The sequence below is a fragment of the Somniosus microcephalus genome, chromosome 20, assembly GCF_052327205.1.
Source record: "Somniosus microcephalus isolate GS21.2 chromosome 20, FLI_Smic_1.0, whole genome shotgun sequence".
Classification (NCBI taxonomy): Eukaryota; Metazoa; Chordata; class Chondrichthyes; order Squaliformes; family Somniosidae; genus Somniosus; species Somniosus microcephalus.
This window is the reverse complement of record NC_141006.1, coordinates 43,685,179-43,702,859: the sequence shown is the minus strand read 5'-3', so window position 1 is coordinate 43,702,859 and position 17,681 is coordinate 43,685,179. Positions and strand designations below refer to the sequence as shown.

General features: G+C 41.2%; 1 protein-coding gene and 1 pseudogene across 5 annotated transcripts in view; one reads left to right on the top strand and one right to left on the bottom strand.

Moving 5' to 3' along the window:
• LOC147103167 (UDP-glucose 4-epimerase-like) overlaps positions 1 to 4,225 on the top strand; it is a 30,885-nt pseudogene extending 26,660 nt beyond the window's left edge. The window contains exon 10 of the transcript XR_015073004.1: positions 4,113 to 4,225. The product of XR_015073004.1 is annotated as a UDP-glucose 4-epimerase-like (transcript). The remainder of the gene's footprint in view (positions 1 to 4,112) is intronic.
• lypla2 (lysophospholipase 2) overlaps positions 28 to 17,681 on the bottom strand; it is a 32,806-nt gene continuing 15,152 nt past the window's right edge. For all 4 annotated transcript variants that reach the window (XM_085962534.1, XM_085962537.1, XM_085962535.1 and 1 more), the window contains 7 exons: positions 16,675 to 16,740; positions 15,636 to 15,683; positions 13,154 to 13,224; positions 12,085 to 12,158; positions 11,895 to 11,996; positions 9,516 to 9,689; positions 28 to 8,598 (listed from right to left, as the gene is read on the bottom strand). In XM_085962534.1, the coding sequence (XP_085818660.1) occupies positions 8,548 to 8,598; positions 9,516 to 9,689; positions 11,895 to 11,996; positions 12,085 to 12,158; positions 13,154 to 13,224; positions 15,636 to 15,683; positions 16,675 to 16,740 (586 nt within the window). In that variant the 3' untranslated portion in view covers positions 28 to 8,547. The remainder of the gene's footprint in view (positions 8,599 to 9,515; positions 9,690 to 11,894; positions 11,997 to 12,084; positions 12,159 to 13,153; positions 13,225 to 15,635; positions 15,684 to 16,674; positions 16,741 to 17,681) is intronic.

Sequence of the window (17,681 nt, the reverse complement as noted above, 5' to 3'; positions counted from 1 at the left end):
TTCAATCCAAATAAATGAACACTAAAGTTTGACGTGTATATAAATTTATTTTGACAGACATGAAAAAAGTGCATCATTTGCAGTTACACAAACTGCCCCTACTGTAGTTTGAGTTGATGCCATGGTTGGTGAAGAATATTTATGTTCAAGAATCATGTGGCCATAAGTGACAGGAATCTATCAAGGTTAAAACAAGAAAGTGTTCGAAGTTGCAGCGAGCTCTGGAGGAGCCCTCGAGTCCGCTTACGGTCACACCTGCTCATCATCCACTCAATCAGGGTGGCCTAATAAGGGAGATTCTACATTAAAGCCAAATGGTACTTTTTAGTTAAAAATGCTCGTGTCAAAAAGCCTTACACAAATGTCATTCAAGCAAGTAAAAACATTGTAGGTTGCCATTTGGTCATTGTGACTGCCGCTGCATAGCTGCCACATACTCTGCTTAGCTGCTTTTTTTTTTATAAAAAGAGTTCAGATTAAATTGCAGGTAAACAAAGTATCTGCTAAACTTCCTTCACTTAAGCAAGTGGAGAGGGGCAGTGCACTAGCAATTTTAAACATAGTGCTAATTATAATTTCATGCATTGTATAACACTCCTGTCATTATATAACAGCATAGCCTCTGATTTAACATAAGCAATGTTACAGGAGATTTGCCATCTATTAAAAATACACACGTGTACTTTTTTCCATCTCACTTCCCTGTGGGCAAATTTTGCATCAGTTACAGTTGATGGGTATCAAGTCCACCTAAAATAGGGAATATTGTGATTTGGAATGCACTGCCTGAAAGGATGGTTGAAGCACTTGCAATTAATCAAAAAGGCAAATGGGATGTTAGCCTTTATTTCAAGGGGGTTGGAGTATAAAAGCAGGGAAGTCCTGCTACAACTGTACAGGGTATTGGTGAGACCACACCTTGAGTACTGCGTACAGTTTTGGTCTCATTTAAAGGAAGGATATACTTGCATTGGAGGCAGTTCAGAGACGATTCACTAGGTTAATTCCAGAGATGAGGGGGTTGACTTTGAGGAAAGGTTGAGCAGGTTGGGCCTATACGCATTGGAATTTAGAAGAACGAGAGGTGATCTTATTGAAACATAAAGATACTGAGGGGGCTCGACAAGGTAGATGCAGAGAGAATGTTTCCCCTCGTGGGGAATCTAGAACTCGGGGGCATAGTTTTAGAATAAAGGGTCGCCCTTTTAGAACGGAGATGAGGAGGAATTTCTTCTCTGAGGGTCGTAAATCTGTGGGATTCTCTGCCCCAGAGAGCGGTGGAGGCTGGGTCATTAAATACATTTAAGGTGGAGATAGACAGATATTTGCAAGATAAGGGAGTGAAGGGTTATGGGGCGCGGGCGGGGAAGTGGCTTTGAGCCCAAGATCAGCCATGATCTTATTGAATGGCGGAGCAGGCTCGAGGGGCCAAGGGGCCTATTCCTGCTCCGATTTCGTATGTTCTTATGTTTGAATACTAACTTTCAAAAGGGAATTGGATAAATACTTGAAAAGGAAAAATTTGCAGGGCTACGGGGAAAGAGTAGGGGGAGTGGGAGTAATTTGACTTAGTTGAAGGGACCGAGTGCAATGTATCCAAGTTTGCTGACGATACAAAACTAGGTGGAAAAGTAAGTTGTGAGGAGGACGCAAAGGGATATAGACCGGTTAAGTAAGTGAGCAATAAGGTGGCAGATAGAGTATAATGTGGGGAAATGTGAGGTTATTTACAGAATATTTTTTAAATGGTGAGAAACGATTAATGTTGATGTTCAGAGCGATTTGGGTGTCCTAGTACAAGAAACAGAGGGTTAGCATGCAATTGGGTACAGCAAGCAATTAGGAAGGCAAATGGCATGTCTGCCGTTCTTGCTAGAGAGTTGGAGTACAAGAGTAAGGAAGTCTTGTTGCAATTGTACAGGGCTCTGGTGAGACCACACTTGGAGTATTGTGCACAGTCTTGGTCTCCTTATTTAAGGAAGGATACACTTGCCTTAGAGGCAGCGCAACAAAGGTTCACTAGATTGATCCCTGGGAAGAGAAGGTTGTCCTATGGAGAGAGATTGAACCTATACTTGAGTTTACAAGAATGAGAGGTGATCTCATTGAAACATACAAGATGCTGAGAGATTGTTTCCCCTGGCTGGAGAGTCTGGAACTAGGGGGCATAGTCTCAGGATAAGCCTTTTAAGATGGAGATGAGGAGCAATTTCTTCACTCAGAGGGCTGTGAATCTTTGGAATTCTCTGCCCCAAAGTGTTGTGGATGCTCAGTCGTTGAGTATATTCAAGGCTGAGAGATAGATTTTTGGACTCATGGGGAATCAAGGGATAGGACAGGAAAGTGGAGTTGAGGTCGAAGATCCACCATGATCTTATTGAATGGCGGAGCAGGTTCGAGGGGTGGTATGGCCTACTCCTGCTCCTAATTCTTGTTATGTTCTTATATCCAATTGGTCTCCTGTGCTGCAAGATTCTATAACACAAATCAGCAAATAGCAAGGAAATTCATTGCAGTTTAAAAATCTGAAAATTAAAAATGTTACCAAAAAGTGATCGTCAAGTTATTGCAACTTTTTTCTGGGGGGTGGATAAATGCTTTCAGACACCATTTTGAACTCTAGCAAGTGGAGAATCGTAGTATGGGAAATAAGATTTGTAGCAAGCATAAAAAATGATAAATCACATCTGTACAACAGCATTTTACATTACAAATAGCCATGTAACGTCCTCACTCAGTTCTTGCATGGCTCCAGGCATGTCACCGAGTAGCTGGGCTAAAATGGATTTATACGTATTCAAACTTGACTGCCCTCACAGCCGTCCTATTTCAGGATGAGCTTCTCAACCAGAAAAAGGGGACCAAAGACTGAGTGTGAAGCGTTTATGATTGCCAAGGCAGGCCAACAGTTTTCTAATTCAGAGTTAGTCAACGAGGGAACCAAAAAAAAAAAATCACAGCTAGCTCATTAGCATCATAACTACTCATTGTCTCAGTCTTGTGTTTTAACTTGTCTGGATATACTATGCTTTGTAAAAATCCAGTTAAAAGTAACTTTTTACCCAAATCCTTTCGGCAGAATTTTTTTTTTTTTTAATTCCAAAATGTGACACCATCTTTCAGAAGAGGTTACAAGCACCAATTCCAAATTCTCAGTGGAGATCTTCACCAAACATCCCCCTCCTTGTAACAGTATAACTGCCGACGCACCAGAGGAGGCTGAAAATATATTTTATAAATTTGAGTCTGCCGTAGGTACCTTCTCGAGCATCCCCATAATAATGCAAGACAGAAAGATACACCAATAAATTACATGAGTGAGGGAGAGAACTTTATTCACATTGCACAGTTCCTTTTTTAACCACATCTTGCATTGTGAAACTATCAACTAGCATAAGCCTGGAAGAAAGAAAGAGAGTTGTGATTGTCACTGCAGGAGAATTATACTTTAAACATCTGCACCAACTCTCTGGGGGGGGGGGGGGGGGAGAAAAGAGGAAATAAAATAAATAATTGAAACTGACAGCATGCCCCTTAGGCCAGGAAAAAAATTCCAAATACCCAGAAATTAAAACTGCGAAACCTCGGCTTACCCTGGAGTCTTCAGGAATTAAAGATTAATCTCCCAGACACTGTTGTGAGCAACCCAGGGGAAAAATCATAGGGGCATTAAAAACAAGAGAGTGTGTATTTTTTCCATTCTCTTTGAAGACGTTTGTTCATTAGCTATAAAAATATTGGACATGGCAAGGGGGGGGGGAAAGAGAGGCTGTTTGACTGGGCTGGACGGTTGTAGGTGGGAGGTCCTGTGATGAAATCTCCAGGAATAAATCCAACCAGAGTCCACAACCCTAATTTTACCTGAATATGCTTCTTAATTTGTGCTGAAGAGATGCTCAGAAAAACACTTCCTGAAGGACTTTTTATTCAATTTCACATTACAAGGAGGTTGGAGGACAAAAATTTTAAAAAACTGTGAGCAAAATAATCAGATTAAACCACAGCAATGGAATGGAAAAGCATATAGTCACATGGAATTCGATTACTTTTTTGAAGGGTGCATTGACAAATGATTTCTTTCAAGGTGTTCAATACCAATTCTCCTGTGACAGCACCTCAAGGTATTGTTAAGAGTAAGCTGCTGAGTAATTCACTGAACTACAACAATCACCATGATCCTACAATTGCAGATGAAAGAAAACGAGTTCATGGGTTTATGCACTGAGTTTCGAATATTGAGTGTACACTGGCTTGTTCCTAATACTGTCTGTCACATACATTTGTGAACACATGCAAAGGTATAAATATTTAGTTTGAAACTGTAATTAATTGTCAATGCTGCCCAGCAGTCACTCTTTATTTGGAGTGTTTACCACTCAGCACAGATACATTTTCTATCATTCGTACATTTGTAAGACGCATTTATGATTCTTTAATGTACAGCTGTAATTTTCTATCAGAAGGAATGTGAGGTAGAACCAAATCGATTTCTGCTTAAGCAGCTACTGTTGGATGGGCGTAACATGAATGTTTATGAAGGCGATTCTCCCCTCTCACCACCAACCATACTTCTCAAGGTTACATACCTGCATGCAGCCTCCAGTAAATGGGAGGGTAGGTGAGCTTGCTCTCCACTTCAAATGGCAACACAGCTCTGCTAAACTGACAAGAGCGTTACTAAAAGTTTTTAAAAAAAACACAAAATGACCTTCCACAGTCTCCCTCCCCTCCCAGCATCCCAATCTAGTGAAGCATAGTTAGAAAATCCCACCGTTAGGCAGTGGTGGAAGTGAGAAAATAAAATTCATGTAGATACTGATATGCCAGCAGGCTGCTCAGCAGCCACGGCTATGATTTGAGCAGCGTGTCCCAAGAAATCCACTTTCCAGATATAACGCGTGATTTTCAAGCTAGGTTTCCAGAACCTCGGAGTAAACTACTGGATATTCCTTACAAGGTTAGATGAATTTACCATCTCGCCCCAGTACAAGAAAAAAAATTGCTCTTTTCTTCCAGCCTCTGTCAAGGTAGTCAACCCACTCCCAGGGTCACTAACCAGCCACATACACATCACAACTCCAACTTAGATTTTTCTTCCTCTGGGTAATAAAGTGCCTTACCTCTGTTCAGTATCACCAACACACAAAGCTCCTACTAAAGATGCCACTTTAGAAGTAAAATTTCTCAATTCTTTTTTGTGACGCAAAGACAGTCAAATATACATTACATTTTATCCATTAAAAGAACAGGAATGCCATATACAACAACAGATCACATCAGGAGAGGTGGAAAGAAACCAATGTATTTATAATGGGAAAGTGACTGATCACTTTAAAGTGGGGCTTCACATACTCAAATAGGACTACTCAAAACCAGCTCCACTACCTAAAGATGGTGATGGACATTAAAAACTGCCATCAGGAATGGAGAGCAAATGAAAGAAAATGCCACAGTTAAAAGGGTCATCTCATGAATTCTCCCTCACATCCTCCCATATTAACTAACTTACATTACACAGACTTCATGACATGCTATTTTTATTGAAGATATATATGTGAAATGCATTAGGTGGAGACCAGGTACAGCAATGATTTACCAAATCCAACCTTTGGAAATCTAGTGCAAGTTCTTACATTTGGATCACATGCTGTGTATAGAGTTGTCACACTAGGATTCTGTTTTGTGGCAAATGGGTCAGAGTGTACTGTGTTACAATGCTTCAATGTAGTATCGCTCAATACATATAGAAAACCTCAGACCTGCCAAGATCAGCACACTGTCATTTTACTTTGAATTAATTTAGGGTTCTGCTGGAGCGGTTCCTGTAAAGGATTTGAACTCTATGAAGGTCATCATGTTCATGGAACTGAGGACAATTATGTTTTTGCATAATTTTCAGCTACATGATGCACTGAAATACGAACCAACTTACATCATGTGTTGGTCAGTAAAGATTTGCATAATATTCAACTTTTTGCATATTTTTAGTGTAATGGATAACAATCTCCAACTTCAATGCCAGCCAAATTTTGTTTGTTGCTTTAAAAAAAGTCCTACAAAGTACAGTGCCAATGTTTAAAAGTCTTTTACACAAACACGGAGCAGAACAGGGTAATGTTATACCAGGGCAGTTTACAGAATCAACCATAACAGTTTGTGTGACCGAGACCCAAGTTTCTATACCACTTCATTGTATTGGATACAGAGGGAAGATCTTGGATCAAACTAAATCAGACCCCTTAACAAGCGAGTTTTGTACTTTTTAAATCGTTGTCCCCTTTCCCATATGTTCTGTCAGCTTTTCTTCTCCCCAATATACAGCAGAGCTACGCTGAGTGGTTTAGAACTGGCAGAACTCACTGGAGGGCAAGTGAGTACGACGGTCAGCAAGGCTGGCTGGATCCAAACCTTTGGCTAGGAGCCCAATGCTCATTGCAGGCCCTGTGTCATAATTCTTAGGGGTTACTTGAGGGTGGAACACCCTTTTTACATTTCTTTTCCCAATTTTATCATTCTGGGGTAGAGTATCAAGAGTACTAACAGTCCTCGTCCAAGTGGTGATCCTTCATCTGCGAACCTGTGTGTGTGTGCGCCAGCCAACAGGATATTTCTGTCCTCACCCAACACTCACATATATAGACTTTCCAGCGGGAGTCATGGGCTAGTAATCAATTAGTAGGGGAGGGGGAGCCCGCGTGGATTTTCCCCTTCCCTAGCCCAGGGTGCGGAGGCCAAATGTCGTGTACCAACTACTGCTACAGCCGAGATGAGAACTCAGTAACTTACTCTTTAAGGCAATTTCCACACTTTCCCCTCACTGGTTTGGTACATACCAGCCCTGGGTGACAGGTTAGACAGACATCCTGCTCCCAGACTCTGCTGCCATTTGCCATACAACTACTGGAAAATACACAAGAGCCCAGCTTGGGTGACTCCATCCCTTTTAGGGGAAGCTGCTGGCCTCTGCATGATGCTTCCCACAATGGCATAGGTAAGACAGGTATCTTGCGATATGGGGTGCTAACTGTGCCCTATTACTCTGTGTTGCAGTCAACAACCATGCTTCACCAATGCACTGATCATTGAGGTTTATGGTCCCATCAATCTCATGTTGGTAGCCCTTAGGTTCCACCCCCGATTTATCTTTCCTTTCATTCTTGAATAGCCATGACTCATCACTACTGTTTCTTGGTTCAGTCAGCCAGTGCAGCAGGACTGTCTTAAGCTGTGCACTTCTCCACAAATACACCAATGTTGTTCCACAATTAAGCAACAGGAAGTGAGGTTCCTGCAAGGGCAATCACTTCAATTCTTTTCTCCCAAAGTATCCAATACCAGGAAGCTCCATTTAATGCCTCAGCCAGGAACTGATAACTAATTCTCCAAAGCTGGGAGCCCATGATGCAATGACCCGTTGCTGGTGGTGGTATTGTGGACAGGTAGGGGTCTTTACTGCATGTATTTCTGGATCTATAGCAACTGCCTTGTTAAATCCAATTAATTAAGTGTGTCGATTTTAATGGCATAGGTTAGATTATTGAGTCATCACTGTACGTCACCCCAAAACTGCCCAATTCTCATCAGTAAATTCTGGCAACTCCAGACCTGCTTCACAAGTCCCTGAAGATCAGTTTGAGTTTAGTGAAAACATTTTATACCTTTTCCAGCTCAGTGGTAAATGATTCCGAAGCCAATATGACAAAATAGTCAACAATATAATTTTCAATTGCCCACTCTGGCTAAGACCGCCATTCTTCACACTGCTTCTTTGATACAATCAGAGCCGCAAATCATTAGCCATTCGACCGTGAAGGTCGCAAAACTAGACATCAACCCTGTGATTCACAGCTAATATTCACCACGCTGAAGGTTATTTATCATAACGCTATCAGGCCAGTTTTTCTGCCTGGGTGATTACTTCAACAAAAAATTCTCTCAATGTTTTTCCAGTCACTTTACTCATACATTAATGGACCATGATATTAAGCTGACTGCCAGCAATTTGCAGAATCTATCCACTTTACTGACCATTTAGCTGAATTTACAAATTAAACAACTAGAGTCTGAGCACAAGCCCATCAATCTGCAGACAAAGCACAATGAAATAAAGTATACTGATGCTACATTAAGCACATTTTGAAGCTTCAGCACTAGGTGGTGAGACAGAATTGGGCTGAGGTTTGAATCCAAGATCAGAAGAGTATGGAATATCCTTCTTGCTTGGAGGAACTATATAAATTATATTTCAAAATAAAAAGCTGCATTAGGAATCTTATACTGACTATCTGAGCTGGAAAGAGTTAAAATTGAATATGTGCTTCCTGTCAAAGGCAGGTATCACTATACTGATAAAATTACTTCTGAAGGGACTTGGGAGTATGTCTGTACAAATCCTGGATATATCCAGCCTACAGTAGTTTAAGAAAAAATATTAAGAACTATTACAAATAAAATGGTCCATAAAAGATCTGAGGTTGCTAGCACATGGCTTGGTTTCAGTTGACAGGTGAAAGTTTGAAGAGGGCCTTACAGATTTGCTCTCTTCAGTCAGACTGGTGGCAGCTGCTTTGCAATGAATTCTTTCACTGCCGTCATTTCCTGTGTGATGAAAACAAAGTCCCATTAAACTCTTCAGTAAGAGGGGGGAAAAAAAGATATTGAATTCTTGCAATTCCATGAAAGCAACCCATGTTACAACTTACAACTCTTTGGAAAAAAAATTAAAGTTCCCCTATAGTTCACTTCCTGGCCTCCATGCTAGCTGACATCGTAAATGGTTATCTCTCCTCAGATACTGTCCCCCTTCCCTTTCCAAACCAGCGTCATAACGCCCCTCCTCGAAAAATCCATCTGACCCCTCGACCTTTGGAAACTACAGCCCCATTTCCAACCTCCCTTTCCTCCAAAATCCTTGACCATGTCACCTTCCAAAATCTGTGCCCATCTTTTCCAAAATTCCCCATTAAAATCTGGTTTCTACCATAAACATGCCACTGAACTGGCTCTAACCAAACTCAAACTGCATCTGCTGCCTAGAATTATAAAATATATTCAAAAGTGCATTATCCCTCCTTAACCTCTCTGCCGCCTTTGACACAATCAACCACCTCCAACTTATCCTCTGTTGTCCAGCTTGGTGGGACTCACTTAGTTACAGTCCTACTCATCCAATCATAGTGACAGCTGCTTTGCTGTGAGGATTTGGCACTAGCCTCTCACAAACAGCCATTTAATCTTAGAGGTCACAAAGCACAAATTGATGTTTGCCAACCCTATAATTATATACAAGTACAATAATGCTGCCAGGCCAGTTTCTGGCTGGATGGTGACTTCAACAAGAGCCTTGTTTTCTCTCAATACTTTATTAAGACATTAATGGACTGTAATGTTGAAGGGGCACATCTATGTAATAGCTCCAATATTATCAATTATGTAAATACCCAAATTATTGTTTTTGTGTTATAAATTGTTACATATGACAAGATTTAATTATAAGCAAAGAAACTGTGACTCACCTGTGGACATGAGCAATGCTGCATTAAATAGGTTTTGAACTGAAGGTTTGCAGGATCAATGATCATCTTTAGCTTATCTGCAGTCATAGAACCAAATCTTAACGGTATCATAGGATCCATTTCACCATGGCACTGCAGGATCTTGATATCCTTGTTGACGTTGCTACCTGCTGCCTAGAATTATAAAATATATTCAAAAGGCATTTTTAAATTACACTAAATTCTCAATGTAGCATCTCTGTTGCCTGTTTAACCAACTCACAAATATCCAACATGAGGGCAAGTTAAAGATGTGCACTTTTATATTATTTGCACACCCGAGTTCATTTAAGAACATCACCTTGTTGTATCAACATCACGAAAACACATTATCTGGTCATTATCACATTGCTGTTTGTGGGACCTTGCTGTGTGCAAAGTGACTGCCACGTTTCCTACATTACAACAGTGACTACACTTCAAAAGTACTTCATTGGCTGTGAAGTATTTTGAGACGTCCTGAGGTCATGAAAGGCGCTATATAAATACAAGTCTTTCTGTCTATTATTGTTAGCATCTAAAATTTCACCAATCCCAAACTTTCCATTCAGTATTGCTCAGTAAGACACAGGTCCCTTACTAGTGTGTTTTATTGAACACCAGCAGAAGTGATGAGGGGGATCATTTTCCACATTGCACAGCGACAGGTCAGAGCAACCAAGCTCACCACTTTGATTATTCACTGAATTCCAAAACAGCAAACCATTTCAAATCGAGACTTATAGGCATGGTGGGTGACGTAATAAAACTCACTACACACTTGGTTTGAGCATAAAGCAAGGCTTTAATCAATTTGTTTCAGAACATGGAGGTCTAGTTGTACTTCACTAGTTCCTTGTCTTACAAAATGTCCCTGGAAAGCTGGGCCAACGCCCGAGTATTTATACTCCTTGGACGGCGCCACCAGCTGGCCGTCCAGTGTTATTGCATAGGTAGTTTCTCGATGAGATTTATGACAGTGGGCACAAATTAGTCTAACTGATTTTGGTGTTACTTTAGCAACGTACAGCTAAAACGATTCTGAACACTAATAGTATAGCACACCTGGAACATGCACTCAGATCAAATCAAATTCATGGTGAGAGACTAGGAGCTGGTTGGTCATGTGCACAGACACAAAGGCTAACGGAATGTTGGCCTTTATCTCAAAGGGTTGGAATGCAAATGTGAGGAAGTGATGTGTCAGTTGTACAGAGCCTTGGTCCGACCCCATTTGGAGCACTGCTTTCAGTTTTGGGCACCGAACTTATGAAAAGATATATAGGCCTTGGAGTGAGAACAGTGCAGATTCACCAGAATGTTACCCGGGCTTAAAGAGTTAAATTGCATAAACATAGCTTGAGTTTAGAAGGTGATCTAATCGAGGTATTTAAAATGATAAAGTGAGTTGATAGGGTAGATACAGAGGAACTAATTTGTTTGGCAGGATAATCCAGAGCAAGGGAGCTAAGCCATTCAAGAGTGAAATCAGGAAGCATACAAAGGGTAGTGGAAATCTGGAAGGCTGTGGATGCTGGGTCAATTGAAATTTAAGACTGAGATCGATAGATTTCTGTGATCTAACTGAATGGCTGAACGGCCTACTCCTGTTCCTATGTTCTAAATATGGTTCCTGGTTTATATTGCTAGGTTTTGCTTTTTAAAATGTTAGACTGAAAATTAGTGACATGATAACATTCTTTGTTGAAGAATTGTTCTGCAAGACAATTGACCGAAGCAATATACCCATTTCCGTTGGCATTGTAGAGAACTAGCCATATAGCACTAACAAACGTGTGCAAGAGGAAAAGACAAAGAGCAATGGAAAGAGCAGCTTTGGGTTCTCTCTCCCACCAAAGGAGGTTTTGTTCTTTAAATCTCCCTTTCCCTCTTGAAGACATTGACTGCTGATGTTTGGAACCACAGGCACCAGTCACCCTCCAGTATCTTGCCCGAGTCACCATTCTTTATGCAGGAGCCTTCACAGTGCATGGTGGTAGACCATTCAACCATCACTGCAAAGACAATCTTGTCCTTACTCAACGTCCACATTTGTTCACTTCCAGCAGGGCAATGTTCAGCAATCATGAGTGAAAGTACCAGTTTACTAATCCACTAGGGCCAACTATTGGAATCCCACTGCCATTCCTAGCTAAAGTCAGCAATAATTAGTGATTGAACATGTAAAACCACATAGGCAGATCATCCGGAGAGCTTCAAAGAACATGGTTAAAGTTGTAACAAGTAATTATTTTCAGACATGTTAATACCATGGCAGAGCACTATTCTGAAAGCCCAGACAAATATCGTTACAGCACAATGCAATACTGTCTACAGGGAAAATGCAAAATGTTGAGATACCTGTGGGAAGGTTTTGTGAAGAGGAAGCCAGCAACTCAGGGCTACAACACCAGCCAGTTTATGATGACATGTCAGAGCAGTGTACAGAGACAATGCACCACCCTGTAGTACAATAAGAGGTCCATTATTTTTCTTGACCATCATTTAAAACAGATACTGAATGCTTTTGGAAATAATCCTAAAGATTTACCTGTGAAAATCCTCCTAGAATGATCCTATGTGAAGGAATTCCATTTTTGATCTCGTGTTCAACAACTGCTTTAACTTGGAAAAAAGTAGAGAGAGTTATTATTAGGTTTCAAACAAGCCACATTCCCCTAGTCCCTCTAGTACATATGGATCTCTGGATACAAATAGGCAAGCAGGCATTACGGAAGATACATTGTTTATATCCTCCTTGCCCTCAGTTTATGAGTACATCTGTTGCTTAATTCTTTGCCACGCCTGTGTAACCTTAAATTTCCTTTGTCTGTTCGTGGGTATATTGTGGCTGCTGTTTCGGACCCAAGCCCACTACTCTCTCACTTTCTTGACTCTTACTCTTCCACTCACCCTGCCACACATTACCTTTCACCTCTTCCTTCGGAGTTATTTTGATCCCCATCCCCCACCCACCTCTACTCAAATCCATCACTAGTCCTCAGCCTTCCTTCTGGTCAACATCCCAGGCTTGAATCCCACTCGGCAAAGCTTACCAGTGACGATCCTCTGTCGCCTCCGCATTTTAAGACAGGACTCTCGTAACCCCCATTACTGCCTCAAGAGCAGTAACTGCCCCATCCTCCATTCTCACTGACCTTCTCGCCCAGCATGCCTATTGGAGGGATAACCACACCAACCTCCTTCCTGTCTACTCACCACAGCCCTTCGCTGGACTGTGCTGGCAAGCTCAGCCCCTCTCTATTCCCCTCCAGATTGTCTGCTCACTCGTGAACTAGGCCCTTTGCGAACAACAACCTTTGGAATTCCCCTCATGAATCTCAATGTCTCCAACTGCCGCTTTCTTTAATACTGTCCTTAAAACCTACTCTTCCACCAAGCGTTTGGTCGCCCTCCTTAATCTTGCCTTCTTTGGCTGGACACCCATTTTTCCTCACGTCTCTGAAGCGCCATGGGAAATTTCTCTGTTAAAGATGCTATATAAATGCATGGTGCTGTTGATGTTGTACATTTAAAGTACTCAATCCATCACTCATCTGGTCCTAATCAAAGAGTGGTGCATGAATAAAAGGCACGCTGATACAGCAATGGAGACTTACTGCAGTCAGAAGCTTTCTTTATACCAGCTTCATCTTCTGCATCATCTGGATTTAATCCGGCCAAGTCAAACCTTTCAAACAGAAGAGAACAGAAGGTATGTGAAAAGGAAAAGACTGGCGAAGGTAAATGTCGGTCCTTTACAGTCAGAGACGGGAGATTTTATAATGGGGAATGAGGAAATGGCAGAGAAATTAAATAAATACTTTGTTTCTGTCTTCACAGAGGAAGACACAAAATACCTCCCAGAAATATGAGAAAACCAAGGGTGTGGCGAGAATGAGGAACTTAAAGAAATTATTAGTAAAAAAACAGTACTAGCAAAATTAATGGGACTAAAAGTCGATAAATCTCAAGGACCGGATGACCTACATCCTAGGGTTTTGAAAGAGGCGGCCATTGGGATAGTAGACGCATTGGTTGTCATCTTCCAAAATTCTATAGATTCTGGAACGGTTCCTGCAGATTGGAGGATAGCAAATATAACCCCGCTATTTAAGAAAGGAGGGAGTGAGAAAACGGGGAACTATAGACCTGTTAGCCTCACATCAGTAGTTGGGAAAATGCTGGATTCTATTATAAAGGATGCAATAACTGGGCACTTAGAAACTAATAGTAAGATTGGGCAGATTCAACATGGATTTATGAAAGGGAAGTCCTGTTTGACAAACCTATTGGAGTTCTTTGAGGATGTAACTAGTGAAGTAGACAAAGGGAAACCGGTAGATGTGATGTATTTGGATTTTCAGAAGGCCTTCGATAAGGTCCCACACAAGAGGTTGGTGAACAAAATTAGGGCACATGGAATTGGGGGTAATATACTAGCATGGATTGAGAATTGGTTAACAGACAGAAAACAAAGAGTAGGGATAAACGGGTCTTTTTCAGGATGGCAGGCTGTGACTAGTGGGGTACTGCAAGGATCGGTGCTTGGGCCCCAGCTATTCACAATCTAGATCAATGATTTGGATGAGGGGACTAAATGTAACATTTCCAAATTTGCTGATGACACAAAGCTAGGTGGCAGTGTCAGCTGCGAAGAGGCTTCAAGAGGATCTCGACAGGCTCAGTGAGTGGGCGAGAACATGGCAGATGGATTATAATGTGGATAAATGTGAAGTTATCCACTTTGGTAGAAAAAACAGAAAGGCAGAGTATTTCCTAAATGGTGAAAGATTGGGGAATGCAGATGTTCAAAGGGACCTGGGTGTCCTTGTACATGAGTCACTGAAAGTGAATGTGCAGGTGCAGCAAGCCATTAGGAAGGCAAATGGTATGCTGGCCTTCGTTACAAGAGGATTTGAGTACAGGAGTAAAGAAGTCTTACTCCAATTATATAGGGCCTTGGTGAAACCACACCTGGAGTACTGTGTACAATTTTGGTCTCCTTACCTAAGGAAGGATATACTTGCCATAGAGGGATTGCAACAAAGGTTCACGAGATTGATTCCTGGGATGGCAGGACTGTCGTAGAAGAAATTGGAGTAAACTAGGCCTGTATTCTCTTGAATTCAGAAGAATGAGAGGGGATCTCATTGAAGCATACAAAAATATTACAGGGCTTGATAGGGTGGATGCTGGGAGAATGTTTCCCTTGGCTGCGGAGTCTAGAACCAGAGGCCACAGCCTCAAGATAAAGGGTAGGCCATTCAGGACTGAGATGAGAAGAAATTTCTTCACACAGAGGGTGATGAATCTTTGGAATTCTCTACCCCAGAGGGCTGTGGAGGCTCAGTCATTGAGTATAATCAAAACAGAAGTAGATGGATTTCTGACTAGTAAGGGCATCAAGGGATATCACGATAAGGCCGGTGAATGGAGCTGAGGCAGAAGATCAGCCATGGTCTCATTGAATGACGGAAGGCTCGAGGGGCTGAATGACCTACTCCTGCTCCTATTTCTTATGTTATGTTCTAACGGGATTTTCTGCACTGTTAATTATGCACAGTTGAGTAAAATAAAGTTAATGGCTTAGTTAAATTTTCTAATGTGAAAAGAATGATGTGTGTTCTGTTTTAAGAATGGTTTGAATTACAAAAGGGAAATATCATCCCCATCAATGCTGTTCTGTGATTAGCAGTGGCAATGAATTAGGGACGACTGCCTTGTGAAACAACACTGAATCAATACACTTGAAAGATTAGCTTGGTTTTTTTTCTTTATAGAGGCGGGTGGACCTGCTTTGTATTTTCAGCACTTCCAGCATTTGTAGTTTCTTTCCTATTTACGCAGAACAAATCTTCATTTATTAGTAAGATGGCGTGATGCTGCTCCCGATCACTTTAGTAGTCAATCACCCGTGGCTTTCCACAGAGTCAAGACCAAGTGCAGTATTTAAGTAAAGCAAGGTTAGAAGGCAGGGGAGAATTGGGAATTGTGGGGGGTGGGGAAGAGGGAGCAAAGGGGGAGGGAGAAAAAGGGGGAAGAGATGCCATCATGTCATAAAAGGAGAAAATTAAGAAAAGTAAATCTGACAAAACTCACCATGATGGCATCGGTATAGACCTATTCAATTGCACAGGCATCTTTGGCCTAAATAAACAAAAGGGAATAATTAAATCCAATCCAGAAATTAGACTTCAAAAGTAGTCATATTTAATGCCAAATGAATGCTCATTTCACTACATCTAGGTATAACAGATAAATGTATAACTCCAATCCAAATATAAACTGCTTCTTGCTTATTCATATTTCATTGTTTAATACACAAAAAATTCAAGATAGAATTCCACATTAATCTTTTACGCATAAAATATATATATTTTTTAAGTTTCCCCAGTATCTCGGGAGGCTTAGAGTGATTAATTGAGCCATACGCACCATGCTGAGTCAGCTCATTTCCACCAGGTGGCAGCGAGTGCGCAGAACTACAAACCACAGCATCCCTGGCTTGGGTAAAAAGAGGTAGCTTTTCTGCACCCAAATGTGACGCATACTGGAAGTGCACACATGTCGATATCCAGGATCAGGCCCGGTTGTGATGCCTCCTGTGGCTGAATAGTTTGCCAACACTCACCGTCAAGGGTCACACGTAAATAACGGTCAGTTGGACAGGTCCTTTTGAGCTACTGGCATTGTGGCTCTGCAACCCAAGCAAACTATCAACATGCTCAGGAGAGGACGGGAAAGAAGAAAATCAAATAAATAAAACTATTAGGGGGTTAAAACGGGGGTTGGGGTGAGAAAAAGCGTTTCACCTTTCAACAGAATCCTACGCAACTCAATCACTAGTTTTGAGATGTGCACCTGGACCCAGTTTCAAAAGGTTTCACATCCCTCTACTAACACACCATATAAGTCATATGATCACCAGACGCTGCCAATTCTGATCTCCAAGCTACTAGCAGGAGGGGTAATAACAATGGCAAACAAGCAAACAAGGCACTGGTACAATCCTGCCACCAAGCTTTTTAAGCTAGTTTCTCTTCACTAGTGTAACCAACAATTCAATGTTTCAGATTAACACTTAAAAACGATATTAAACATTCAGACATATTTCACACAAGTTAAAAACAGTACTTACGCATGAGGACAGATGTATTTCACATAGGGAAGTCGGATGGAGGACATTGATTCGGCCCACCCATGTCTGAAAAGACAAGATTTCAAACTGTTCAGCTCCACAATCTAATAGTTACAAAGCAACAACTGTGAATCAGCTACATGGAATGAGATGCTCTGGCGCAGATGCTCTTTCTTCCACAGGCATCAGCAACTTCAGCCTTCTTGCAGTCAACAGATTAAAAGTTGCTGATGACACTTTTACTATGTGCATGTAGCAGATATGTATTTCTTCTGCAGTTGATGGCACATTGTATAAAGGATCCAATCTTTGCTATTATAATAGCATTGCAGACTGTAGAATTTTGATCTGCTGTTGCAGATTCTATTCAGTGTCCATGGGATTGTGTCAAGCTGTTATTTCAGGTCATGTACAAGCATAGATACACACAGAACCAGCTCTGTACCAATGTCCTGTTATTTATACAGTGCTACAAATGGGACATCTTGATTTGGTACTTTTTGGTTTGATTGTCAACATCTTTAATATTTTGATTTGATTGACAGCAGAGCCCCCCTCCACACCCAATTCCATTGCACAGGTGGAAAATTGCAGTCATATGCAAAGCACAGATACACATTAAAAATGGCCTCCAACGGACCTTGATTTGGAGCAGCACAAGGAACCAAGGCAAGTAGGAGAGCGTGAAGTTGTGCTGATCACTAAACCTTTTCATTTGATTTCAAACTAATTACTTATCTAGTCTTCGTTTAAAGAGTTACAACAACCGGAACTTATTTAGTGAAACGTCCCAAAGTGCTTCACAAGAGGGAAATCAGACTCTGAGTAGGAGTTGAGTGAAGAGTTAGCTGAAGTAGTTAAGTGGTATAGCTTTAATGACTTTACTTTAAGATATCTGGCCCACAAATCTCTAATCAAGCTTGAAACTGGTTAATGCTGAACCTGTGTGCTCTAGCTGTGTGTGGAACTTGAATAGCTCACTTACATCTTTCATTTAAAGACATAAA